We start from the raw sequence: 26,976 nt of genomic DNA, 5'->3' as shown, positions 1-26,976 counted from the left end.
TTCTCCTGTGAATGCAATTCCCCAATAGTCTAGGACAGTGTTGGCGAACCTATGGCTCAGGTGCTACAGGTGGCATCGGAGCCATATCTGCTGGCACTTGAGCCATTGCCCTAGCTCAGCTCCAACATGAATGTGTGTGCCATCCAACTGGTTTTTGACTTGCACAGAGGCTCTGGGAGGGCATTTTCTTGCTTTCAGAGAGCCTCGGGGGGGGGGAGGTGTTTTTACCCTCCCGCAGCTCCAGGGAAGCAAGCTTTTCCCAGCCTCCAGGGAGCCTCCGGGGGCCGGGGGAAGCTGTTTTCTCCCTCCCTAGGCATTGAATTATGGATGTGGGCACTCACGCATCTGTGATATTATACGTCCACCCTCTTTTGGCACCCGAGGAAAAAAAGGTTCACCATCACTGGTCTAGGAAAACAATATAAAAATGTACAGGATTTAATTCTGTAGGCCAAGAAATTGAGAAACAACAAAATGGAAAGTGTTGGTTTATGCTCTCAAGCAGTATATTTAGTAACTAAGCAAAATCCTAAACGTGGATTAATAAGACACATGAAAACCAAAACAACGGAGATGAAATTATAAAAGTTTTTTCCAGGAAAAGTGACCTTGGAATGATATATTATTTTAAAGAAGGAAAAACCTTGATATTTGAACTGGAGATTGCCTCTGCCTTACTATAAATTGTCTGTTATATTCATTGGATCGATAGATTTAAAAGAATGAATTGAACAAGAATAATGAAGAGAAATTTCTGATTTGAAGCCTGAGCACCATTTTGGGGGAAAAGAAAGGGTGTAACTTCCAGAACTTTTCCCCTTTGTTTGCACATATAATGTTGTTTGCATCCTAGGATTTTTATTAATATTGATTGTTTCTTCATTGCTTATTTGACCCCTATGACAATCATTAAGTGTTGTACCACATGATTCTTGACAAATGTATCTTTTTCTTTTATGTACACTGAGAGCATATGCACCAAGACAAATTCCTTGTGTGTCCAATCACACTTGGCCAATAAAAAATTCTATTCTATTCTATTCTATTGTTAAAATGACATCATTTGGAAACAAAGAAATGGAAAGCACACACCAGGATATTAAAACAGCATATGGGAATGAAAACAATACTTCAAATTATCGATCGTATAGATCTAAAACTGGAAAATATAATGGGAAAACAAATGCCATACAGAAAATGTAAGAAAGTATGGAGAACTTTGGAAGACCAAAAGAAACAGGAACCAAGAAACAAGCAACCAGAAAGAAAATGCAACAAAGGGACTATTGAAACACAGAAGGAGAAAAAGGTAGCAAAGCAGAATGGGACAATCTTTGGTAAGAGAAAGCTGAACAAAGAAAAGAAAGCTAAAAGGGAAAAGAAAGACAAAGCTAGAAAAGAGGACATAAGAAAATAAGAAGAGCCATGCTGAATCAGACCAAGGCCCATCGAATCCAGCATTCTGAGTCACACAGTGGCCCACCAATTGCAAAAAGAGAAGGCAAAACCCTCCCTTTCCCTTTACCCCCAACAAATGGCACCCAAGGGAATCAATATTAGACAACAAAAAAGGAAAAAGAGAGGAAAGATACAGTATTTTAATTAAAAAAGATAGTTAAAGACAGAGATGAGAGAGCTAAAAGAAATATGGGGGAGGTAACAAAAAAAATGAAAAGAGGATTAAAATATTGCACTAGGGTAAAAGAGAAATAATAAAATAAAAAGGGCTACATATAATTAGTAGCAAGATGTTTGAATATAAGTTTGATAATAGAAAATATGAAGATTGAATTTTAAATATGTTTTATATGTGGGGGGAAAAGGAAAAGTAATATCTGAGAATGTAAGCTTGATGATAGAAAATATATAGAAATGAATGGCATATGAATACTTTGTGTTATGCTGGGCTCTTCACTAATGGCTCCCAACCAACCACAAAAACTTTGTTCACTGTAATAATAATAAAATATATGTATGAATATTATGTAGAACCAAAGTTATAAAATAACACATGAAAAGATAAGATAGAAAAATATAAGAAAATAAAAAGATTGAAACAAGTAATAATAAACTTTGGAATACAAGTTTATTGATAGAAACGTTGTGATGTGAACCAGTGGCAAAGGTAAGTTAATTCCAACCCTGCTATTCAGTATTACATAATCACATCCTGGAAATGATTGAACGCCTGAGTGGTGTAGGAGAAGAAATAAAATATTTTCAAGTCACAACACCATTACTTAGTGATTTATCATAAAGTTATAAAATCCTTTTCACAGCAATTCATGCAGGTCCAGATGTCAAACTAATTTTGGAATATGTTAAGACAGTGATGGCGAACCTATGGCACATATGCCACAGGTGGCATGCGGAGCCATATCTGCGGGTACGGGAGCTGTTGCCCTAGCTTAGCTCCAATATGCACATGCATACCAGTCAGCTGATTTTTGGCTCACACGGAGGCTCTGGGACGACAATTTCAGCTTCCAGAGGGCCTCCTCAGGGGGGCTGGGGGGTATTTTTGGCACTCATATGGGTGCAATAGCATGTTCACACATGCTTTCGGCACCTGAGAAAAAAAAGGTTCACCATCACTGTGTTAAGGGAAAGCTTGTGGATGCAGAGTCTGCTTTAAAGATGAAAAAAGGAATAAAAATAGTTACATGAAGCAAGAAACATGTGAATGTTTTGTGTGCAAGAAAAAGGGCCATTTAAAAGCAGATTGCAGAGTCTGGAAAGCTGGAATGGAAAAATTAAAAAAATAAACTGATTGTTCTTCAGATAATTAGCATGCTTTTCAATCCAAAACTTGCACCTCATAATTGCAGGCATAGTGTGTTGATTCAGAAGCTACAAGTCACATGACAGATAACAGAAATTTCTTTATTCAACTCGAGCAGAGGAAAACAGAAAAAAATCATTGCAGTTAATGGGCAAAAAATGGAATCAGAATGAATAAAATATGGTTTTCTTTCCTGTCCTGCTTCCCAGAGTTTCTCCAGAAAGATGCTTGTGAAAAATATCATGTATGTCCCTATTGTTGAAACTAATCTTTTGTTGGTGAAGAAGTTCACAAAACAAGCCAATGTAGTAATCTTCTGAAGGGACAGTTTGGCCATCAAAAAAGGGAGATACCTTACTTGCAAAGGCTAAAATTACTGATGAACTGTATCAGCTGAAGTGCAATCAGGTGTTTAATACTGTCAAGGAGGAAAAACATTCAAACTGCATTCATACATGGTATAGATGACTTGGACATAAAAGTCCTAATAAAGAAATTAACCGAGAATGACTATGCAAGTGGAATAAAAATTAGACCATATGATTAAATAATGAAATGCATTCATTATATTAAAAGGGAAAGATAATAAGAGAAGCCTTTCCAAAGCAGAGTAACAGCAGGGTTTAAAAAACCTATGGACTTACTGTAATTCATTCCTATCTTTGTGGTTCAATGAAAACATTGACTCCAGAAAAGAAGAGGTGTTTTCTCACTTTTATAGATGATTACTCCAGGTATATTACACAATATATATTACATAATCAAAGTGAAGTACCAGAGAAAGTAAGTAACAAATTTGGCAAAATGCCAAGTGTCTTGCACACAGACAATGGAACTGAATTTATAGGTAAAAACACACAGGCGATTCTCAAAAAACATGGCATAATAATTCAAGTTTGTCCTGTACCATTCAACCCAGAATAAAACAGGATTTCAGAAAGAATGAATCATCCTTTGTGAGAGTGGAAGAACTTTGCTGTTTGATGGAGATATACCATCCACTTATGGGGAGAGGCAAATATGATCACATGCTACCTCTAAATTCAACTACCAGGAAAATCCATTGAGAAAACTCCATATGAACTGTGGAATGGAAAAGCCCTAAATTTAAGCCATTAATTGTTTTTGGAAACATGTTCTTGTGGACACCTCAAAAGAAAAGTTAAACCTCTCGCCAACAAAAATCTCCTGCTAGCAGATGGCACTAGCAAACAGTCCCAGAATGTTTTTTTCTTTTATTTAGTAATTTGCATATTTCTTCCAAAAAAGCAATAAAAATCAATATTAATTAAAATCAATAGCTCTTAATTCACAGTTTATTTAAGTCCAAATTTTTCCCATAGTGGATTTTAGTTATAACTTTCCAAGATATTCAATGCATTAAGTAGAACACTTCCACTGTTTAGTTAGCCACTTCCTCCAACTTTCCCTGTATGTTGTCTCCTTTAATCTTGAAAAGAAAAAAGAAAATCTCAAATTCTTTTTTGGCAAAAAATAGCTCACCAGATCAATCAGCTACTTTTCTCTTCAACCTCTGGCACTTCGCTTAAACTACCTTCCTTCCCAGATAATTTCCAACTTTTAAAATTGATCAAATCCTTGTGTTACGTAGCCGTCACGATTTATACAGCTTTAATAAGATGATTCCTGCTGCTGCCAGTCAAGGCCCCAGATTGGCTCTCTGTGGGGAATGCCAACCCCAAAACAGATCGCTGACAATGTCTCCTTCTTCATAACTCCTACAGGAAAATTCTGGCAACAGGCATTTGAGATCCCCCTGCGGAACTCTGTGTCACCGCGGCACTTGGCCATGCCCCTCTCCTGGGCCCATAACCAATATGCGGAACTGTTGAGTTTTCAAGGACATGCAATGAGGAAAATGTGGGATTCCAGCTGATATCGAGGAGATATGAGTAACATACCACTCCAGTCTTTCTTTTCTCTAGACTTGCCATACCTGTTTCCTGCAACTGTTTTTCCTGTTTTTGCTCCCAGGCTCTTAATCATCTTAGTTACTCTTTGCACCTTTTCCAAAATCTCAACCTATTTTTTATATTGTGGTGCTGAAAACTGGATGCAGTATTCCTGATGTGGTCTTACCAAAGATTTATAAAGCAGTACTAATATTTCATGTGATTTTGATTTTATGTCTCTGTTTATACAACCAAGGATTGTATTAGTTTTTGGCTGCTGCTGTAAACTGCTGGATCATATTTAAGTGATCATCCACACTAGGCTCTAAGGATCTTCTCAAAGTTACTGTTTATGAGATAGGTTTCACCAGTTTGCACTTGTATGTTTGGTTTTCCTGCCCAGGTTGAGATCCCCTTCTATTCTCTCATCTAAGTCATTTATGAATATATTGAATAATACTGGGCCTAAGATGTAACCTAGTGGTACTGCTTACTTTCCTTCATGTGCCTTTAAGGATTACTCATTGAGCACAGTTGAAAATCCAACAGGTAGTGATGCAGTCAATCCCACATTTTTCTAGTTTACCAAGAATATCATGGTCTACTTTGTCAAATGCCTTGCTGAAGTCCAAGTATACTATGTCCACATAATTTTCCTGGTCGGCTAATTTAGTAATGTGTCAAAGAATGAAATAAGATTGATTTGGCACAATCAGTTTTTATTTCCAAATATAGTTGCAAAAATCATTCACCCTATATGGTAGGCATTGAAATTCGATGATTGAATGGATATTGTTGGTTCCCTTCCTCCACTGCTGCGGATAAAATGAATAAAAGCCTAAAGGTAGGAAATATAAGCAGTATATATCTGCTTATAAATAAATATATCTACTTATATCTAAGAAGATATAAATTGTGTGTGTGTGTGTGTATCTGTGTGTAGTACATTTCAAGGTGGAGCTTTGTAAGACTTGGAGGCAACCGAAGGTTGTCATTTATAAATTTATTAGAGCCCTTTTTCCTGGAATTTGAGCACCAAGAAGACCCATGAACTTCACACAGCAGGGATCTTTTTAGATGTTCTGTCTCTACCAGATGAGATTCTTTGAACTTATAAACCAGCTTTTACATTCCAACTTTTTACCCAAGTGGCTTCAGACAAAGGGAACCCTTCCAATGGAATAGATATTGCAATTGATCCCTGAGCAGTCTGGGATCTAATATTGTTTTCACTTCATAATGTGGCTCCCCTTGTATTACTACAGGGGGAGGTGGTGTTTGGGTTTGTGGTCTTATATTTGACCGAATCACTGGCTTTCTTTCTTTCTTTCTTTCTTTCTTTCTTTCTTTCTCTCTCTCTCTCTCTTCCTCCCTTCCTTTATTTAAATTAGATTTATATGCCACCCCTCTCTGAAGACTTACTTTAGTAAGCTGCAATGAAATTTTCCCCAATATTATAGGTAATGCAAGCTGCAGTGACTGGGTTTTATAATTTTTACTATTGGGAATGAATCCAAGAATTTTGGCCCTAGCTTTTTGTTGGGCATTCTCAATTGGATGTATTTAGTGGACAAGAAAACTTTATCTCCCACTTGGAAAAGGAGCTAGTGTGATCAGTGCTTGTCTGCTTGCTTCTTATAGGCTTCCACCACTTCAGTTAGTGCTTTTTTTGGTATTCTTCCATCCTTTTCTCAGCGTCTCCAGCACTTCGAGCAAGCCGTGTCTATCATGGCATCTACATCTCCTTCTGTCCCCATTTCTAGCACCATAATCTTCACTTTGAGGAGAAAGGGATGGGTTGTCTTCATCCTTTCCCCCTTGTCCTCTCTTGGGGGTGATTCCTCTGCTGACAATGTCTTGGTGTTGCCAGAGGGGGCATGGAGCTCCTCTGCTTGCAGGGCCCAATGTCCCAGCTCAGTTGGCTTCGCTCCCTTTAAAAGACCAGGCCTGGCCAGCCCTTGGTAGCACAATGGGGACCAGTGCCAGGCACTTGGAAGCTCGATGGCTGGATTGGGCACAACAATAGCATTTCACACCCCTTGTTGGTTTGGGACATGGGGCCGCAGCTTGCACATACATGGTTGGCAGAGTGATGATATGCCAGGGGCTCCATCCAATTCCCCCCCCCCCCCTTGCTGGCTGTAGTGGCTGGCCTGTCCCTTGTGCGGCACCATTCGGGGGGAGGGTTCCTGGCCCCGACAGCTGACTCTGTGTGGTCAGACCCAGCATCATAGGGGTTTTGCTGGGCTGCACCATTCATGGAGGCAAGCCTAGGCTGCAGGGGACCCCCTGACATCCATTGGCATTGCACCCATCCTACTCCGGGGAGGAAAGCCCACCCAGTTGGGGTCTGCTACTTCTGCTGATCATCAGCTGTCAACAGTTTGGCAGATTGAATCTCACGGGAGAAAGAGGAAGTAGTTGGAGAAAGGAAGCGGTGGAGTGGAGAGAGGAAGTAAGGAGAGAAGGAAAGGAAAGTAGATGGAAGAGTTGGACAGAGTGAGAGGGGAATGAGAAAGAAAAGAATAGAGATTGACAAACGTATTAATATGATAGAGGCACAAATAAGGAAATATAAGAGATTAGATAGATTTATGTAACTATGTATGTTATTGATATTTTATTAAAGGTATATGCATTGATATATGTATGGATGTAGAGTTAAAAAATAAAAAATACTGGAAACAACAATGAATACTGCTGGTGGTAATTCAGATTCCCTTCCTTCACTGCTGGAGGTAAAATGTTGAATGAAAGTCTAAAGGTATAAAATATAAGAAGTATTTCTGATATTGTTGAACTCTAACTCCCATCACTCCTCATCAATGGACTGGATTTCACCTGTATCTGGAAAGCTGCCTGTCACTAAAAGTAACACAGTTTGGATTATAGCCGGGATGTGGGATAACCTACTTTTTAGGATGATGCTCTCACATTTTCTTTTAAGTAGGTTAGGAAAGAAAGATAGTTTTGTAAATTTTGGAGGCAATCAAAGATTGTCATTTATAATTTTTCCTTTGCCCCCTTTGCCTGGAATTTGAGCACCATGTACTTGACACACCATGAATATTTGTAGATGTTTTGTCTGCACTAGATGAGAGCCTTTAAACCTACAAACTCAATTTTAGCACCCTCATGATGATGAATTTCCAAATACAGCTTTGAAAGTCCTTGTTGAGAGACCTCGTTCTTGCAGCAGCAGAGTAATGTGCTGTACTTGTCAGATGCAATTTTTGAAGCAAAGTAGGGTAGGGCAGGTTGGAAATAGTTTCTTATGGGTGGCAATACCAGGAACGTGGAATCAGTTTGCCCCAGAAGGTCTTCTGAAAAAAAGAAAACAATGACTATGTCAAGAGAGAAAGAACAGCTAGAGAAAACATCCTTAAATACCTATAGTAAATGGTCAACAATTCCCAAGAGTTAACAAACGTTACTTCCTTTTTCCATACAAGTATTCTTGTCTTTATCTTAATCTTATAAAGTGGGAATCTAACATAGGCTCATGGTCTTCCTCCTCCTCTAAGTCAGACTCTACTGTCATTGGCATATCTGTCACCTCTGTTGCTACTTCAGGTTCAACCAGGTCTATTTCTCCCTCACTCTCACTCTCTGTATCAGCTGGCAACACCACTGGTCCAAGGTACCAAGATAGGCCTGGCTCATCCTCCTCAGAATCTCTCATTACCAGGATTGGTCGAGGACCACTCACAACACCTTCCAACCCTTTTTCTTAACTTTTTCTTTCTTTTATTTTTTTATATTTTTTTTGAAAATAAATTTATTAAATATATACAATAAAAACCAAATACAGAATGACAAAAGAGATATACATATTGTACATTTTAACATTTACACTCTACTTATGTAGTAATTGGGGAGTGGGAGAAGGGGGTTGTGAAGGGAGGGAAGTAGATATAGAAGGAAGGGGGATAGGGAAAAGAAGGAGGGGGGGATAGAGAAGCGAAAACCAGCGTTAGAGCTGGGTCTTTCATGATTTGCGGCCTGTAGTTTGAGCTCGTAGTTGGTGTGTTTTACCCTAAGGCTTTATCGATATGTTTTGTATGTAGTTTTTAGTGCCAATATGTATAATTGATTTAGGGGTTTATTTTCTTTGTAAAGTTGGAGTTCGTGTCGATCGATGTTTACAGTTTGTTGTTTCAATTTGATGTTATGATTTGTGATGTAAATTGCTATTTTTTCAAGTTGTTTTTGTTGGATATTTTTCTTGATGAATAATTTTTAGATAATTCCTTTTTTTTAACCAGAGGTACCATTTATCCCACGCTTTGTAGAAATCTGTCTCATCCTTGTTTTGCAGTTCCATTGTTAGTTTGGACATTTCTGCGCATTCCATTATTTTAATCAAGAGTGATAGGGTAGTTGGGTTTTTTTCTTGCTTCCAAAATTGTGCATATAAAATCCGTGCGGCTGTAATAATATGGATTATAATATATCTGTTTTCTTTACTAAAATTTTGTCTTGTGATTCCTAGTAGAAATAGTTCAGGTTTCGCATGGATAGTCTGAGAAGTAATTTGTTCTAGTATAGTTTTAATTTTTCCCCAATATTTTTGGGTGGTTTCACATGTCCACCAGATGTGGTAATATGTACCTGGTTTTTCCCTGCATTTCCAACATAATGGTGATAGATTTGGATACATTTTTGCAAGTCTAGCAGGTAGCAAGTGCCATCTGTAGAACATTTTATAATGGTTTTCCTTATATGAGGTTGCCATAGTTAGTTTATAGTTAGCAGTCCAAATTTTTTCCCATTCGTTTAAATAAATTGTGTACCCAAAGTTTTGTGACCACGCTATCATAGTTCCTTTAACTATTTCTTCAACAGTATCGTGTTGAAGGAGGATATTGTATATATTTGATATTTGCTTTTTTTGTGGACCAAAAATTATTTTATTGAGGGGGTTATTTTTTTGGAAGTCTGATTTGTTCTTATCTTCATTATATTTTGATTTTATTTGTAGGTAGTGTAACCAATCTACTTTAATACCTTTTTCCATGAGTTTTTGCTTAGGGATTAGTTCATTATTTTCGTTTAGTAGTTGGTCGTATGTTATAATTTTATCAGGGGTTAATGCATTCGGGTATATAATGGCTTCTGTTGGTGAAATCCATTTTGGGATGCAGAGGTAGTGGTTTTTTTTAATGAAGTGCCAGGTGTTAATTAAGGTTTTTCGGATGTAGTGTGATCTGAAATATGTTGGATTGAAGGTCATAGCCTTCAAGTGTTAATATTCTAGAATTTTTAAGTATTATCCATTCTTTCAGTAGGTTTACAATTGAGGCATGGTAGTATAGTTCCATGTTTGGTAACCCAAATCCACCCCTTGACCTATGGTCTTGTAGGTCCTTAAGTTTTATCCTGGCCTTTTTTTTTGTCCATATAAATTTACGAATTTTTTTGTGTAAGTTTTTGAAAAAGGTCCTGTTTAGTTTAATGGGTGCAGTTTGGAAAAGGTATAGAAATCTAGGAAGTATATTGCTTTTAATTACAGCAATTTTCCCCATTATAGAGAGTGGGAGTTTCGACCATCTGCAAAAATCTTTGTCCATTTCATTGATTAGTTTATCATAATTGTCTTTCTTGATAGTGCTGCAATTTGCGGTAATCCATAATCCTAAGTATTTAACTTTTTTGGCGGTTTTTATTTTAGTGGATTCTTCTAATTTTGATATCTGCTGTTTTGTCATATTTTTTGTTATCATTTTTGTTTTTTCTCTATTGATTTTTAGTCCAGCAATCTCTCCAAATTTATTTATTTCATTAATTAGGATAGGTGCAGATTTTAAGGGGTCTTGTACAATGAACACCATGTCATCAGCAAAAGCTTGAAGTTTGTAGTGTTCATTTTTAATTTTTATTCCTTGGATTTCCTTGTTGTGTCTTATTTTATTTAGTAGAACTTCTAGTGCAAAGATAAAGATCAGGGGGGCTAAGGGACAGCCCTGCCTCACTCCTTTTTTAATATTTATTGTTTCTGTCATATCATTGTTTATCAGTATTTTGGCTGTTTGTATTGAGTATATAGTTTTAATGAGTTCTGTAAATTTATTACCAAATTGCATTGACGCTATTTGTGTTGTAAAGAATTGCCAGTATAAACTATTAAAAGCTTTCTGTAGATCTACGAATAGGAATGCTACTGGTTTATCTATGTTTTTATCGTAGTATTTTCTTAACTTTTTCTTTCTTTTATTTTTATACTGATAACTTCCTTTTTTCAAATTCCTTTTCTTCCTTTTAAAAATATTATTTGTCTAGATCTACTCCTGACTCATTTGTCTGCGACTCGGGTGAGTCCCTGGTGACTGGCTGGAATATGGCCGCATCAGGGGCTCTCCACTAGATTGTGCCTTTGCGGCCTCTCCAAAGCAGTGGATCCTGGAGATCTCCTTGGTTCAATGAGGAACTCTGGGAGATAAAACGCCAAAAGAGATGCCTGGAGCGACGATGGAGGTCCAGTAACTCTGAAGCAGACTGAACACAGGTAGGAGTCTTTATCAAGACGTACTTTGTGGTGATAGAGGTGGCAAAATTTGCACATTTTACTGCTCTTATTGCATCTTATTATTGCATCTACAGATTCTTGCATAGCTGCCCTGTTTAGGGTGACCGGTTCCCTTCTGAATGGGGAGAGAGTGGTGGAGCCCTTACAGGGTAGAGCTGAGGAATTGGTTCAGTTTCTCACAGATAAAGTCAGGTCCAGATTGACCTGGATTCCAATTTGGCAATACAGACTGAGGTAACAGGGACAGTCCTGTTGTGTGGGATGAAAGAAGCAGCTGTGCAACCCCTCCACAAGAAACCACTATTGGATCCAACTGAGATGAAGAACTTTAGGTCAGTCTCCAACCTGCCCTTCTTGGGTAAGGTTGTAGAGAAAATGGTGGCACTCCAACTCCTGTGGTCCTTGGATGAAGCCGATTATCTTGACCTTTTTCAGTCTGGTTTCAGGCCCAGTCACAGCACATGTTTGGTCATGCAGATGGATGATCTCTGGTGGGCCTGGAATAGTGGTTATTCATCTATCCTGGTGCTTCCTGACCTCTCAATGACCTTCAATACCATTGACCATGATATCTTTCTGCAATGGCTAGAGGGGCTAGGAGTGGGAGGCACCGTTTTATGGTGGTTCTCCTCCTATTTTTCCAGTTGTTCACAGTCGGTGTTAGTGGGGGGGACAGAGGTCCACCCCTAGGCCCTTACTATATGTGGGGTGCCACAGGGGTCCATCCTCTCCCCCCAACTATTTAACATTTACATTAAGCAACTGGGTGATATCAGCGTGGGTTGAGGTATAATAAGTAGCAGATGAAATACATGCCAGTTAGTAGACTTGACTCTCTTGGAAGTATTTTCATTGATGAAAAATGGTATGAAGAAGGAACTCAAGACTTATTCTAACTCCACAAGATAAACTGTCTACTCACCTCCTTGAGTGGACAATGAATTTGCGCAAACAATTCCTGGGAATATAATGAGGAAATAACTGTCATGCCCAAAGAGAGGCATATCCATATGATGATGTTCCAGAAAGGGCCTTTTCTCTTATCATTGAGAACAAAGTTAAAGATCACTATGAAGAAAAACAGAAAAGGGTTAATTATGTATATTCTAGCCATTCTGAGCCAAGGAGATCTCTCAGTTATTGATTTCTAATAACTGTTACTTACAATAGTAGCATTTCTCATTATCAAATCTAAAATAACAGCAATTCCCATGTTAACTGGGCTTTTGAAAAAGCAAGATTTTGTTTTCCAGTTATTAATTTTGTTTCTGGCCTTGCTTTTAAATCAGTAAAATTGTTCATGTTTGAGATTATTTTTCTCTCCAATTAGAATAAAGAATCCTAATTTTCTCAGGGAAAAAAACCTCTGTTTACTCAGTCATCGACCCGCAGGATTTTGGGGGGCGGGGCGGTGGTGGTGGGTACACCACCAAAATAACTGTCTCAAGGATGAAAAAACAGCTTTCGACCTAACCATAGAATTCACCATCTCAGGCAGGAATACAATGCACATGGCTGCCTGGGGATTATGGAAAATGAAGTCCACTTATCTTAAAGTCACCAAGATTGAGAAACACTCATTGGGGGAGGAGGACAAGATAATGCCTTAAATCTTTCCCTAGCTAGTCTTTCTCAATTTGGGAAGTTCCACTTATTTATGCAAGCAATTCTTAGGATTGTCCAAAAAGTGCTTTTTCAAGAGGCAACTGGACTTTCTCATTTTTCTTCCAAGAAGTTTCTTCGGCTCTGATTTGAGGTTGGCCTTCTATTCCCATGGATGTTGACCTTCCATTCTCCACCATCCAGTCAAACCTGAATAAGCTTCTTGGATGAGAAGTGAAACTTTTTCAAAGAAAATCCAGAAAGTCCAGTTGCCTCTGGAAAATGCATCTTTGGGACAATTACCAGGACACTGTAGCCAAGATGCCTGAAGGCTAAGATGACTGAGCATACTGGAAATCATAATAATAGTAACTTGGGAGTACATGAGGTGGAGGTGGACATTCATTCTCCAAGCTTGTGGGTTGCTTTCCCAATGTTCCCCTACCAGGCTAGGTAACATTTTCAGTGGAATTTAGGGGATGTCAGTGTCAGTATTCTGCTAATAAGGTCTCTGTGATGGTGAGGTCACATAAGGTCAGGTTCTTGTGAAGGGTCCTGTGATAGATCAGGTGGTGGATCAGGTGTAAATCACTTAAGTTAATTGGGCTTTTGAAATTGAAGTTGGCGCTCTTGTAATGGGTTAAGGTTTAAGGTTAGATGGATCACAAGACCCAACACAAGACCCTGACCACTGGCGTGATATATTTTGAATAAATTTGGAGCAATTCCACCTACCAGTGGTAAAAATAATGTACCAGAAAAGGATATAAATATGTGCCAATTGGGAAGTTTGGAAATTCCAAATCAAACAAGGGTAGCACAGAATGAAAGAAAGTTCACCAGAAGCAATCCATGCCACATTATTATTATTATTATTATTATTATTATTATTATTATTATTATTATTATTATTATTATTATTATTATTATTACAGGTCTTGCTTGAATCTTCTAAGGAAAGGTTCAGTCCATTTCTTGAGGCAGTACTTACCTCCAGTTATGGCAAATAGCACAAACAGGACAGGATAGAAGAAGCCAAAAGTCAAGGTGGTTATGTATTCATGGAAAAACGCTGACAAAAGGAAGACCATGAGCATAGCTCCAGCTCGGGTTCTCCTTCCAATCAGCTGGAAGAGAAGGAGCACAGCTGAATTATATACCTCATCTTGGTGTTCTCCAATAAACAATGAAGACATAGGCATAAAAGAATTACACACAGTAGGTTGGATTTATGGGGTAATATAGGGTGGGTTTGGCAAGCTTATCAGTCTTTTCAGGTAGTCCAGACAGTAAAACAGAGGTGACTTTCAGCAGGTACTGACCAGTTCTGGAGAACTGGTTGGGGAAATCTTGAGTAGTTTGAAGAACCAGTAAATACCACCTCTGATTGGCTCTGCCCCCATTTATGCCTTCCAAGTCTCAACTGATTGGGAGGAAATGAGGATTTTGCAGTAACCTTCCCCTGGAGTGGGGTGGGAATATAGATTTTTACAGTATCCTTTCCAGGGCTGAAGTTCTAACGGTTCGGTCTGGTCCAAGCATACCAGTAGTGGTAGCTATGGGTGGTTCAGAGAACAAATAATGGTGGCAGTGTGAGGCTCTGCCCACCCACCTGGTCTTCACCATTTTCATGTTGTTAACCCTCCGCACATGCGCAAAACCTTCTGCGCATGCACAAAGGGTGAAAAAGCACAAGCGACGGGGGCACCTGTGTGAGCAAAGTGGGTGCTTCTAAACTGGTGGGAAAGATATGTAGATTTCACTACCGATCCTTCCCCTGCCATGCCCACCAAGCCAAGCCATGTCCACAGAACCAGTAGTAAAAAATGTTTGAATCCCACCACTGCAGCAAACCAATATTAGTACATTTATTATAAGGATACAGAAATAGAATCTTGCAAGTCGGAAAGCACTTCCCCGATTCCCAGCCTTTATTTTCTGAACTGGAGAATAACTGCTGAGATGTTATTCTACCCCGTCCCTGCTCTGAGTTGAGACATCTCCCCTTGACCATTGCCCAGACTGCAGTTCTCCTGCCACCAAAGATTATTCTCATAGTCCATTACAGCCTTACCTACCCATAGAACATCTTGATAAATATAGATGTACAGCCAATCGTGTACAATCGCATTCCATGACCGAAAGAATGTAGAGAATGATGTGGAATTCCACCAATCCTAGGCAGGGAGAATGAAATGAAGAGCATGAAAATCACAGAAATTCTAGACTTGAAACTGGAACATCCTGTATTTTGGGAAGCAAAGAGACAATCCTCTCTAGATTATCTGTGTAGAGGCAGTCCTTGAGTTACAAAAACAATTGGGATTAGAATTTCCATCATTAAATCGGTGGGGAAACCAATGGGAAATTGCAACTGCCAATCAGGCAGGTAAGTGGCTCAAAGAAGAAACCTACTTAGTTGTACATGCAGTGGCAGCTGCCCAGATAGCATATGCTCAAAAAATGGAAATTAAATGTGATACTGATGGAAGAAGAAGTTCTGAATAAAATATTGTACTGTGCAGAAATGAATAGACTGACAATGAGAAAGATAAAGAAGATTCTGAATATTATAAAATATGGGTGAAATTTTATGGTTGGTTAGAGAAGAAATTTTGTTAGAAAAGGAAATAAGAATAAAGGAAAAGGGTGGTATTGGAAGTAACACTGATAATCCAGATGACAAAAATGAACAAGGAGGTATTACCTAAAATAAATCTGGAGAGGAAGGTGGAGGGAAAGAGTAAGAAATTAGATGGGAGAGGAAGTGAGAAGGGGTGAGTGAGTGGGAACGTAATCAGTAGAAGTGCCTCATGACTGGACAAGGGTTTTTCTTGTCCTTTCCCTTCTTGATGAGGGGAGCACAGGGGAGGCACTTAGGGGGGAAAGGGGTTATTCTTGTTTATTATGAGTGAGTGTACTATAATGGTTTTAAATGTGAATGGTTTGGGATCAGATTTGAAATGTTACAGGATATTGAGGATGGCTAAGCAAAACAAGGTGGATATTATGATTTTGACAGAAACACATAAAAGACGGGGAGGAAGGGATAAATTAGTTAATGATAGAAATTGGAAATGGGTATATGAATCTCGAGGAACGCAAAATAGTAGAGGTACGGTGATTCTTATTCATTAGAGCAGTGGTCCCCAAACTTTTTACACAGGGGGCCAGTTCACTGTCCCTCAGACTGTTGGAGGGCCGGACTATAAAAAAACCCTGCGGTTTTCTTAATGCCGTCGCCTTGAGGGAGCAGGAGGAGGTGAAGTGGAGCAAGTCCCCAACTCCTTGCCGAGTTTTCTCTTTCTTTCTCTCTCTCTTCCTTCCTCTCCTTTTTTTCTCTCTCTCTCTCTCTCTTTCTTTCTCTCTCTCACTCACTTTCTTTGTATCTCTCCCTCTTCCTTTCTCTCTCCCTCTCTATTCCTTTCTTTCTCTCTCTTTCTCTCTGTCCCTCTTTCTTTCTCTTACTTTCTTTCTCTCTCACTCATTCTCTTTCTATCTCTCCCTCTTTCTTTCTCTCTCTCTCCCTCCCTCCCTCTCTCTTGCTTTCTTTCTCTGTCCCTCTTTCTCTCTCTTTCTTTCTCTCTCACTCATTCTCTTTCTATCTCTCCCTCTTTCTTTCTCTCTATCTCTCTATCTCCCTCTTTCTTTCTCTCCCTCTTTCTTGCTTTCTTTCTCTGTCCCTCTTTCTCTCTCTTTCTTTCTTTCTTTCTTTCTATCTCTTTCTTTCTCTCTCTCTCTTGATTTCTTTCTTTCTCTCTCTCACTCACTCACTCACTCTATCTATCCCTCTCTCCCTCTTTATCTGTCCCTTTCTTTTTCTCTCTCTGTCCCTCTCTCTCTTTCTTTCTCTATCTCTCTTTCTGTCTTTCTCTCTGTCCCTCTCACTTGATTTTCTCTCTCTCTCACTCTTTCTTTCTTTGCTTTCCTTCTCTTTCTTGTTCTCTCTCTTGCTATCTCTATTTCTCTACCCTCTCTCTTGCTCTCTCTTTTTCTCACTTTCTCTCTCCTTTCTTTCTATCTCGCTCTCTGTCTGTTGATCTCTCTCTCTCACACACTCTCTTTCTCTCTCTCTCTTGTTCTCTCTTTCTTCCTTACCTCTCTGCTGAGGTCGGGGGCAGGGAGGCATGGCACCGGCACATCCGCAATGGGCATGGGCAGGGGCCGCCACGTCTCCCTTCTCCCACTGCCTATGTCTACCGCCGGCGCCTCCAGCCAAGCTGGCAGCAGTTGCTACGGGTTCCTCAGGTGGGATCTGTCACTTCCCTCCGGGCAGCTCAGCCAGGCGCCCGTAGAAAGTGCAATAATCTCTGCACTTTCTACAGCCGCCTGGCTGGGCTGCCCAGAGGGGAGTGGCAGCTCCCACCCGAGGAACCTGCAGTGACAGCCAATGGCACTAGATATAGGTGGGAGAAGGAAAGGGAACCATGGCTGCAGCCGCCCCCCCCCCGCCGTGGATGGGCAGGTGCTGAGCATCTCAGTTGTGGCATCCCCGCCCCATCCACCAACCAGCCCGCCTGGCGTGGAGCAGTGAGGCTCAACACCAGCACATTCGCAGCGTGCGGGACAGCCGCGGCTCTTTCTTTCACCCACCTCTGTCGTCTCCAGCCAAGCCAGCAGCAGTCGCCGCAAGTTCATCGGGTGGGTTCTGCCACTTTCTAATAATCTCTGCACTTTCTAAGGCCCCTTGGCTGGGCTGCCCAGAGGGAGTGGCAGCTCCCACCCAAGGAACCTGCAGCAATGGCTGCGGGTGGGAGAAGGAAAGGGAGCTGCAGCTGCCCCCGCCCGCCGTGGATGGGCGGGTGCTGAGCCTCTCGGTTGTGGCCTCTCCGCCCCCATCCCCCTGCCAGCCCACAAGGGGATGGGGAGTCCACACGCACACGCAACATTCAGAATAAGAAAAACCTTCGCCATTCAAAAAAAGAAAAACTTTAGCCGGCCTCACAGTTTCGTCGCTCCCCACCCCCAATTCCAACACCCGGCTCCATGTAAAATCTCGTGTGCTGCCGTGGGCTGGATAAATTGCCTCAGCGGGCCGCATCCAGCCCCCGGGCCGTAGTTTGGGGACCACTGCATTAGAGGGTTCTATTTAACCCTGCTGTGCTGTTCAGAAAAACTCCCTATTTGACCCGGACCACAAATTGATCATTTTAGGTACTTATATTTGGTCTTTTTGAAAGCTTTTTTCACTTGGAAACAAGTTTGAACATTTCTGCGCACATTGAAAGGAAAATTGAAATGAAAAAATTAATGCTTATTAGTTTATTTTGCTGATAAAATGCGTGCACCCCCGATTTTGTGAATTTCTTTTCAATTTATAGATAGTTTTGCTTGCAAAATGCATTCTATTTTACTAAAGCTAGTGTGGGATTGGTAGCCTGAACATTTCTGAACATAATTATATGATGCTTATTGGTTTATTTTGCTCATAAATGGGCCCCCATGCTTATACTCAAATAGGCTTATACTTGAGTAGGCTTATACTCGAGTATAAGACAATATGGTCTTATATTCGAAAATAAACCCATAAGCATCCATTTTTTTCATATCATTTCTATTTTTCTTATGATCAGGAATTTCAATTTAGTATATCAAAAGTTTTTGGGGGAAATTCCTTAGAGATTTGTAGCCTAAAAAAATAAACTGACACAAAATACTGAAAAAATGGGGGAGGGGCCTTTTGTGACCAAAATAAACAAATAATAATCATTTTTTTCTGTTCATTTCTATTTTTCTTATGATCAGGAATGGTCATTTTAGTATATCAAAACTTTTGGGGGGAAATTCCGTAGAGATTTGTAGCCTAAGAAAATATAAATTGACAAGAATTTCAGAAAAAAGTGAAAATGTTTGCAAGCAGCCAGGGAGGGGGGGGGGCGGCTTATTTCTGATTTAAAAAAACCAATAAGAATCGTTTCTTTCAGTTCATTTATATTTTTCTTATATTTAGAAGTGTTCAAACTACCAATCCCACACCAACTTTAGTAAAATTGAACACATTTTGCAAGCTAAACTATCTATAAATTGAAGAAAAATTCACAAAACTGGGGGGCTCCTGCCATTTATAATCAAAATAAAGCAATATGCATAATTATTTTCAGTTCAATTTTCATATCATTGTATGCAGAAATGTTCAGACTACTTTCCAAGTCAAAAAAGCTTTCAAATTGACCAAACATAAGCACTTCAAATGAAGAGTTTTCGATCCGGGTCAGGGTGACCCGGGAACAGTACAAGTGTGACTTTTTTTTCAGCAAGAAAGAAAACCCCCACCCCCCAAAAAAAATTCTCATAGAGAGAACTCCTGAAATGATGAAAAGTCATGAAATTTCAAGTTTCAGATATGCAGGGAAATTTTTTTACAGGATCTCAAACTTTGATTTTGGGTCTCACAGACCCTAACAGAACAGCAGGGTTAAAGAGGTTGGAGTGCAGAAAGATAGAGAAGGGAGGTGGTTGTTTGTTAAAGGGAAAATTAATCAAAAGAAATTGACACTGGTGGCACTTATGTCTCGAATGCAAAAACAAAACAATTTATAATAAATACAAAGAGGAAGTTGGATAACTTTATGGAGGGCACAACGTTTTTGGCAGGAGATTTCAATATTCAATTAACAAATGGGATCGGAAATAGTTGGATGTTACATTTAAATAGACTTAATATGGTGGATCTCCATGCAGATATACCAAATAGAGGCACTTAGTATTCAGCAAGATATCATACATTTAGTTGCATTGACTATATATTAATGAACAGGGTGGGCAATATACAAGTTTAAAAAGTAGATATAAAAAGTATTTGGTTGTCAGATCATGCCCCACTACTAGCAGAATTGGAAATAGGTCAGGAATGTAATCAAAGAATTTGGAGATATAATGCAGTTGTAACTTCTAGTGAACAAGATAAAGATAAATTGCAGACAGAGTTATGTGAATATTTTAGAATTAATGATGTAGGTGATATTAAACAATCAATTGTTTGGGATGCATGTAAGGCTTATATGAGGAGACAATGTATATGTATGGAAGTAGATATCAGAAAGAGGTGGGGTAGAGAAAGGGAAAGGAAGATAAGGGAAATAGATTTGAAACAGGAGCAGCTGAGATTAACTAAGAGTAGGGATTGGAATATTCTATTGAAGTTGAAAAGGAAACAATTGATGGTGTATGATGAGATCCAATGGAATAAGATGAGAATGACGATGTGACAAAAAATATTGAGCTGGGGGACAAAATCAATGCAACAAATGGCAAGATATTTGAAGAAGAGGAAAGAAAAATCATGTATATTAGCACGGAAAGACCTTAGTGGAGAGATTAGATATAATAAAGAGCAGCTAGAGAAGATAATGAGAAAATATTATGAGGATTTGTATAAAGAGGAGCAGGTAAATATAGGAGTCCTTAACAGTGGGAAAATAGTAAGTGAAGAAGATAAACAAATATTGAATGCAGAAATTACACAAGATGAAATTGTTAGAGTAATTAAAGGGTTAAAACAATGCAAAGCACCGGGCCCTGATGGGTTTACAGGAGAATTTTATAAAACTTATATATCCTGCAGACATGGAAGACTTCAGATATTGTTACCATCCCGAAGATTGATCGAGATTTAAGAGAGCCTGCATCCTACCATCCTATTAGTTTGGCAAATCAAGATGATAAAATATTTATGAAGATCTTGGCAAACAGACTCAAAAATATTCTACCAAAAATAATTGAAGAGGATCAATATGGATTTGTGAAGGGTAGGAAGATAAGTGAACCAATTAGAAATGTAATAAATGTGATGCACCATGCTACCGTTACTAAGAGGAAATTGGGAATTTTGAAATTAGATGTGCATAAAGCTTTTGATAAAGTTAACCATAGCTATTTATACAAACTATATAATTAAATATGGGGGACAAATTTTGTGGAATTATAAAAGTGATTTATAACGGGAATGAAGCGTATATAAGGGTGAATGGACAAAGAACACAGAGAATTAAAATTCAAAATGGCACCAAGCAGGGATGCCCTTTATCTCCAATGTTATTTGTAATAGCAATAGAGACACTAGCTAATAAGATAAGACAAGATAATATTTGGGTAGGATATAAAATAGGGGAATTAGAAATGAAACTAAACCTATTTGCAGATGATGCAATTATATTGACCCAGACCCCGATGGAGATGATTAAAGGCATAAGAAATATTTTGCAAGAGTTTAAACAGGAATCGGGATTGTCGGTCAATATGGAAAAATCAGAGATTATGTGTTCAAATACAGATCTGAGAGAACAGATAGAAATTAGGAAAGAATCAGGGTTGAAGATAAGATTAAAGAAAATTAAATATTTGGGAATTTGGTTATTGAGAAACCCAGCAAAAATCGAGGAGGTGATTTATAGGCTAACATGGAGAAACATTATTGGGTTGAAGAAGATAAGAGACCAAGAATAAGGAAAAAGTGGTTAAAAGTGAATGAAAAAAAGGGTGCATGAGGAATTCCTTGTTTGGAGTTGTTTAGAGAAGCATTTCAAATTTAAAGATTAATGGAGCTGCAATTATTCAAAAATAAATGGGTGAAATTGGAAAAACAGATAAGTGGGATGAAGAATAGAGAATTAATTTTTATAAGGTGGAATAGGACCTATTAGATAAATTAATAGGTCCCATGAAAGGGACTATGGAAATTTGGAAAAATGGCAGGGGAAAATAGGATTACAGTAGTCCCTCACCTATCGCTGGTGTTACGTTCCAGACCTGGCCGCGATAGGTGAAATCCGCGATAGGGAATTTATCGACTGATAGTACTTATTTAAGTATTTATATTGTAATTGTTTGGTAAGTTTTCATTGTTTTAAGTGTTTATAAACCCTTCCCACACAGTATTTATTTTAGATACAGTATTTAAATACAGTATTTACAATTTTAGATATATTTGTTTTTAAAAAAACCTGCCGATCGAGTTCGGTGGGCTGTTTAAATCTGCCGATCGACTTCCTCAGAAACCCGCGATGAAGTGAAGCCGCAGTAGGTGAAGTGCGGTATAGCGAGGGACTACTGTATATAAATCAAAACTGTCATCACTATATGTAATAAATAGAGATAACGAAATAAATCTAAATAGGATTATAGGAGAGTTGAAGGGAAGAGGGATAATTAAGATAGAACAGTTATATGATAAGGATTTTATTTATTTATTTTATTACTTAGATTTGTATGCCGCCCCTCTCCGAAGACTCGGGGCGGCTCACAACATGTAGAAACAAATCATAAGCAATCAGACAAATTTAAAATATTTAAATATTTAAAAACCCCATATGCTAACAGACATACACACAGACATACCATGCATAAATTAAATGTGCCCAGGGGGAGATGTTTCAGTTCCCCCATGCCTGACGGCAAAGGTGGGTTTTAAGGAGTTTACGGAAGGCAGGAAGAGTAGGGGCAGTTCTAATCTCCGGGGGGAGTTGGTTCCAGAGGGCCGGTGCCGCCACAGAGAAGGCTCTTCCCCTGGGGCCCGCCAACCGACATTGTTTAGTTGACGGGACCCGGAGAAGGCCCACTCTGTGGGACCTAATCGGTCGCTGGGATTCGTGCGGCAGGAGGCGGTCTCGGAGATATTCTGGTCCGATGCCATGAAGGGCTTTAAAGGTCATAACCAACACTTTGAATTGTGACCGGAAATTGATCGGCAGCCAATGCAGACTGCGGAGTGATGGTGAAACATGGGCATACCTAGATAGGCCAATGACTGCTCTCGCAGCTGCATTTTGCACGATCTGAAGTTTCCGAACACTTTTCAAAGGTAGCCCCATGTAGAGAGCATTACAGTAGTCGAACCTCGAGGTGATGAGGGCATGAGTGACTGTGAGCAATGAGTCCCGGTCCAGGTAGGGCCGCAACTGGTGCACCAGGCGAACCTGGGCAAACGCCCCCCTCGCCACAGCTGAAAGATGTTGTTCTAATGTGAGCTGTGGATCGAGGAGGACGCCCAAGTTGCGGACCCTCTCTGAGGGGGTCAATAATTCCCCCCCCAGGGTAATGGACGGACAGATGGAATTGTCCTTGGGAGGCAAAACCCACAGCCACTCCGTCTTATCCGGGTTGAGCTTGAGTCTGTTGACACCCATCCAGGCCCCAACAGCCTCCAGGCACCGGCACATCACTTCCACCGCTTCATTGACTGGGCATGGGGTGGAGATGTAAAGCTGGGTATCATCCGCATATTGATGATACCTCACCCCATGTCCTTGGATGATCTCACCCAGCGGTTTCATGTGGATGTTAAATAGCAGGGGGGAGAGGACCGACCCCTGAGGCACCCCACAAGGGAGAGACCTAGGAGTCGACCTCTGTCACCCCACTAACACCGACTGCGTCCGGCCAGAGAGGTAGGAGGAGAACCACTGAAGAACAGTGCCTCCCACCCCCAGCCCCTCCAGCCGGTGCAGAAGGATACCATGGTCGATGGTATCGAAAGCCGCTGAGAGGTCAAGGAGCACCAGGACAGAGGATAAACCCCTGTCCCGGGCCCGCCAGAGATCATCCATCAACGCGACCAAAGCGGTTTCCGTGCTGTAACCGGGCCTGAAACCCGACTGCCGGGGACCTAGATAATCAGCTTCTTCCAAGGACCGCTGGAGCTGGAGTGCCACCACCTTCTCAACAACCTTCCCCATAAAGGGAAGGTTGGAGACTGGACGATAGTTATTAAGCACAGCTGGGTCCAGGGAGGGCTTCTTGAGGAGGGGGCGCACAAGCGCTTCTTTATAGAGTGATGGAAAAACTCCCCTCCCCAAGGAAGCGTTGGTAATCTCCTGGGCCCAGCTCCGTGTCACCTCTCTGCTGGCCGAAACCAACCAGGAGGGACACGGATCCAGTAAACAGGTGGCGGAACTCACAGCTCCAATGGCCTTGTCCACTTCATCAGGTGTCACCAGATCAAACTCTTCCCAGACAGGTGGACAAGTACGTGCCCCAGTCACCTCGACTGACTCGTTGTCAGTCGACTCTGTTTTACAATTGGAGTCGAGGTCGGCCCGAATCCGAGCGACTTTATCAGCGAAAAACGTGTTAAAATCCTCGGCACTACTCTGCAAGGGCTCCCCAACTCCCCCCTGATTAAGAAGGGAGCAGGTCACCCTAAACAGAGCGGCCGGGCAGGATTCCGCTGATGCAATCAAGGCGGCATGGTACGCGCATCTTGCCGCCTTGAGCACCACTTTGTAAGTCTTAATAAAAGCTCTTACAAGTGTTCGATCGGATTCAGACCTACTCTTCCTCCATCGCTTCTCTAGACGTCTCTTTTGGCGTTTCAACTCCCGGAGCTCCTCGTTGAACCATGGGGCTCTACGGGGTCTAACGCCTCGGAGAGGTCGCAAAGGCGCAATCCGGTCGAGAGCCTCTGCAGCAGCCGTGTTCCAGGCCTCCGCAAGAGACTCCGCCAAACTGTGTACGAGTGCCTCTGGGATAACCCCAAGCGCCGTCTGAAAGCCCTCTGGGTCCATCAGGCGTCTGGGGTGGAACATCTTCATTGGTTCCGCCTCCCTGCGGGGGAGGATTGGAGCCAGGAAGTCAAGCCGTAGTAGAAAATGGTCTGACCATGACAAAGGCAATGCTTCTAAGCCCCTTAGTCTCAGACCATTACTCAGTTGCTCGGAAAGGAATACCATGTCAGGTGCGTGCCCTCCCTCGTGAGTTGGACCCTGTACTACTTGAGTCAGGTCCACGGCTGTCATGGTGGCCATGAACTCCTGTGCCAACCCAGAGGTTTCGCCGAGTGACGGCAGGTTGAAGTCCCCCAAGACAATGAGTCCGGGGAACTCCACCGCCAACCCGGCTACCTCCTCGAGTAGCACAGGCAGGGCTTTTGACACGCAGCTGGGAGGCAGGTACATGAGAAATAAGCCCACCTGAACCCCTAAGTCCAACTTCATCAAGAGAGATTCGCAACCCGCAATTTCCGGAGCAATGAGTCTACGCAGGCAAATGCTCTCCCTGGCTACAATGGCCACTCCTCCCCCCCTTCCCTGGGGTCGAGGTTGATGCCATATCTGAAACCCGGCTGGGCAAATTTCAGAGAGAGGAACACCTCCCTCTGGGCCCAGCCAGGTTTCAGTAATGCATGCCAGGTCGGCCTCCTCATCCAGGATCAAATCCCGGATGAGGAGAGCTTTATTTACCACTGACCTGGCATTCAGCAGCAGCAACCTGAGCCCAGGGCCAGAGTTACACTCACCACCAGTACCCAAGATTGGGCTCACAGAGCCAGAACAAGGGACCGTTATTAAGCAACGATCCCTCGTTCCCCTGGAACGGCTAACTCTGTGGCCCCCGCCATATCTGCCTCTCCCCAGCAACACAGGAATATTCCGACCCCCTGTCCCCCCAGAGATCGGCGCCCCTTCCTCTCCCGCCTCCCGAGCGTCAGGTGGGCCAAACCCATCATTCACACTACTATCAATAAATTCATCCATACCATAACCCCCCCACCCCCACCCATCCAATCATACCAATCATTCCATTCATAACCCCAATTTTGATTATCCCAGTCATCCATTACTTTAGACCCCAATTACGTTAAAAATCAATTAAATTAATAACAATATAAAATAGTAGTTAATAACAGTCTAAAAACACTAAAACATTAAAATATAAATATAAAATATAGGCTAAAATTATATAGGCTAAAATTATAAATTGATATAAATTGATTTTGTTGATGGAATAGACAAAATGGAATAAATCAGATCTTAAAATATTCTTCAATCATCAGTAATCAGTCAATCCGGGAATAATGTTCTTCTGGTCTTCAGAGGTCTTAGATCTTAGTCTAATTTAAAAAGTCTTGATCTTAATTTCTCTCTTCTAAGTGTCTTTTTAAATCAGTCCACAAGGGGGCATAGCTCTTCAATTCATCGACAGCCCGCAAGGGGCACAGTCCTTCAGCGATGATACATACAGATCACAGATTAAGGTTAAGAGGGAAAGGAGGGGAAGGGAAGGAAGGGGGGGAGGGGGGAAGGGAGTTGATAATAATGCTCAGTTTTTGTTTTTTGACTCCCCTTGGCCCCCAGTAGCTCTCACCCACTGGTGCCATACGGGAGGGGGCTAAATAAATTGCCCCTACATGTCCTCGTTCCTCTGTTGGTGTTACGGCTGACTTCCACCATCTCGACACCGGACCTCTCACCTCCGGAGTCGGGTTGGGGATCCATCTCAACGAGGACTCGACTCCCTGTGCTCCCCACGATTCCTCACATCACCTCATCACCTCCCCGCCGGCGCCGCGAGCCTCCGACTTCTGTTCGGTCCCGCCGCCATTCTCCGCGCTGGCCAGATGTTCCTCTGGTGCCGCACTCTCTGTCAGCTCTTCCTTGGCACCTCAACACCCCTCCAGTAGTGACTCGGTGTTCCTCCATCCTCTCCTCTCTCGAGCAGGGCTGCATCTCGCAGAAGGCTGCATCTCGCAGAAGGCTGTATCCTCTGCGAGGCTCCGCCAAACGCCAGACGCCGCTGCTGCTGCCGCCATCTCCGCATCTCAGCTGGCCACCTTTCTTGCCGTGGTCTCTCTCGGCGACCCCCCCCAACAGGCGGGAACATTCCCAACCCTCGGGATCAAAAAAGGAGGGGGACAAAGTGGCCAGTGGACTCTGGCCCATCTCCGACCATCTCGAGCCCGGTTTGACCCATTTTCTGACGATTCCCCATCGTTTCAGAGGAGCAGCGGACCCACCATGCTCCTCACTGCTCACCCGGAACCGGAACTTAATGTTGAACAGTTGCAGAATTCCAAGACGCCAAAGATCACAGCCAGGTCCCAGGACACCCAAAGATAATACTCTTTGGGAGGCCAAGTAGAAATCGTATAGAATGGTGGTTGGGTAAGGGAAGGTGGCTACAAACAAATACAATATGTAAATATCTGAATGAAGGGGAGAATAAAGAAGCACTATTTAGGGAGGCGATAGAGTTAGAGAAAATAATAAGAGAAAAAAGTGAGGGTACCAAGGTGCAAGCAAGTAATATATATAAGATGTTAGTGCAGTCAGACGGGGATGTGATCCAAGGATTGACTAAATGGTGGCAAAATGAGATACAAGTAGAGGCGCAAGAGATGAAAAATATAGTAGAGAATATAAGGAAAACTAAGAATACAA

General features: G+C 41.3%; 1 protein-coding gene across 3 annotated transcripts in view; it reads right to left on the bottom strand.

Moving 5' to 3' along the window:
* Window positions 1–7,286: 7,286 nt before the first annotated feature.
* The window catches only part of LOC139161563 (sterol O-acyltransferase 2-like), a 54,096-nt gene continuing 34,406 nt past the window's right edge, over window positions 7,287–26,976 (bottom strand). For 2 of the 3 annotated variants that reach the window (XM_070740863.1, XM_070740864.1), the window contains 4 exons: window positions 14,902–15,000; window positions 13,815–13,950; window positions 12,144–12,289; window positions 7,287–8,018 (listed from right to left, as the gene is read on the bottom strand). In XM_070740863.1, coding sequence (XP_070596964.1) covers window positions 7,968–8,018; window positions 12,144–12,289; window positions 13,815–13,950; window positions 14,902–15,000 — 432 coding nt within the window. In that variant the 3' untranslated portion in view covers window positions 7,287–7,967. Of the gene's footprint in view, window positions 8,019–12,143; window positions 12,290–13,814; window positions 13,951–14,901; window positions 15,001–26,530; window positions 26,715–26,976 lie in introns of those variants that run through there. The other variant, XM_070740865.1, reaches the window with a different exon arrangement.

The sequence above is a fragment of the Erythrolamprus reginae genome, chromosome 2, assembly GCF_031021105.1.
Source record: "Erythrolamprus reginae isolate rEryReg1 chromosome 2, rEryReg1.hap1, whole genome shotgun sequence".
NCBI classification, from domain to species: domain Eukaryota; kingdom Metazoa; phylum Chordata; class Lepidosauria; order Squamata; family Dipsadidae; genus Erythrolamprus; species Erythrolamprus reginae.
Note: the sequence above shows the minus strand (reverse complement) of the source record. Positions and strands in the feature narration are given on the sequence as shown.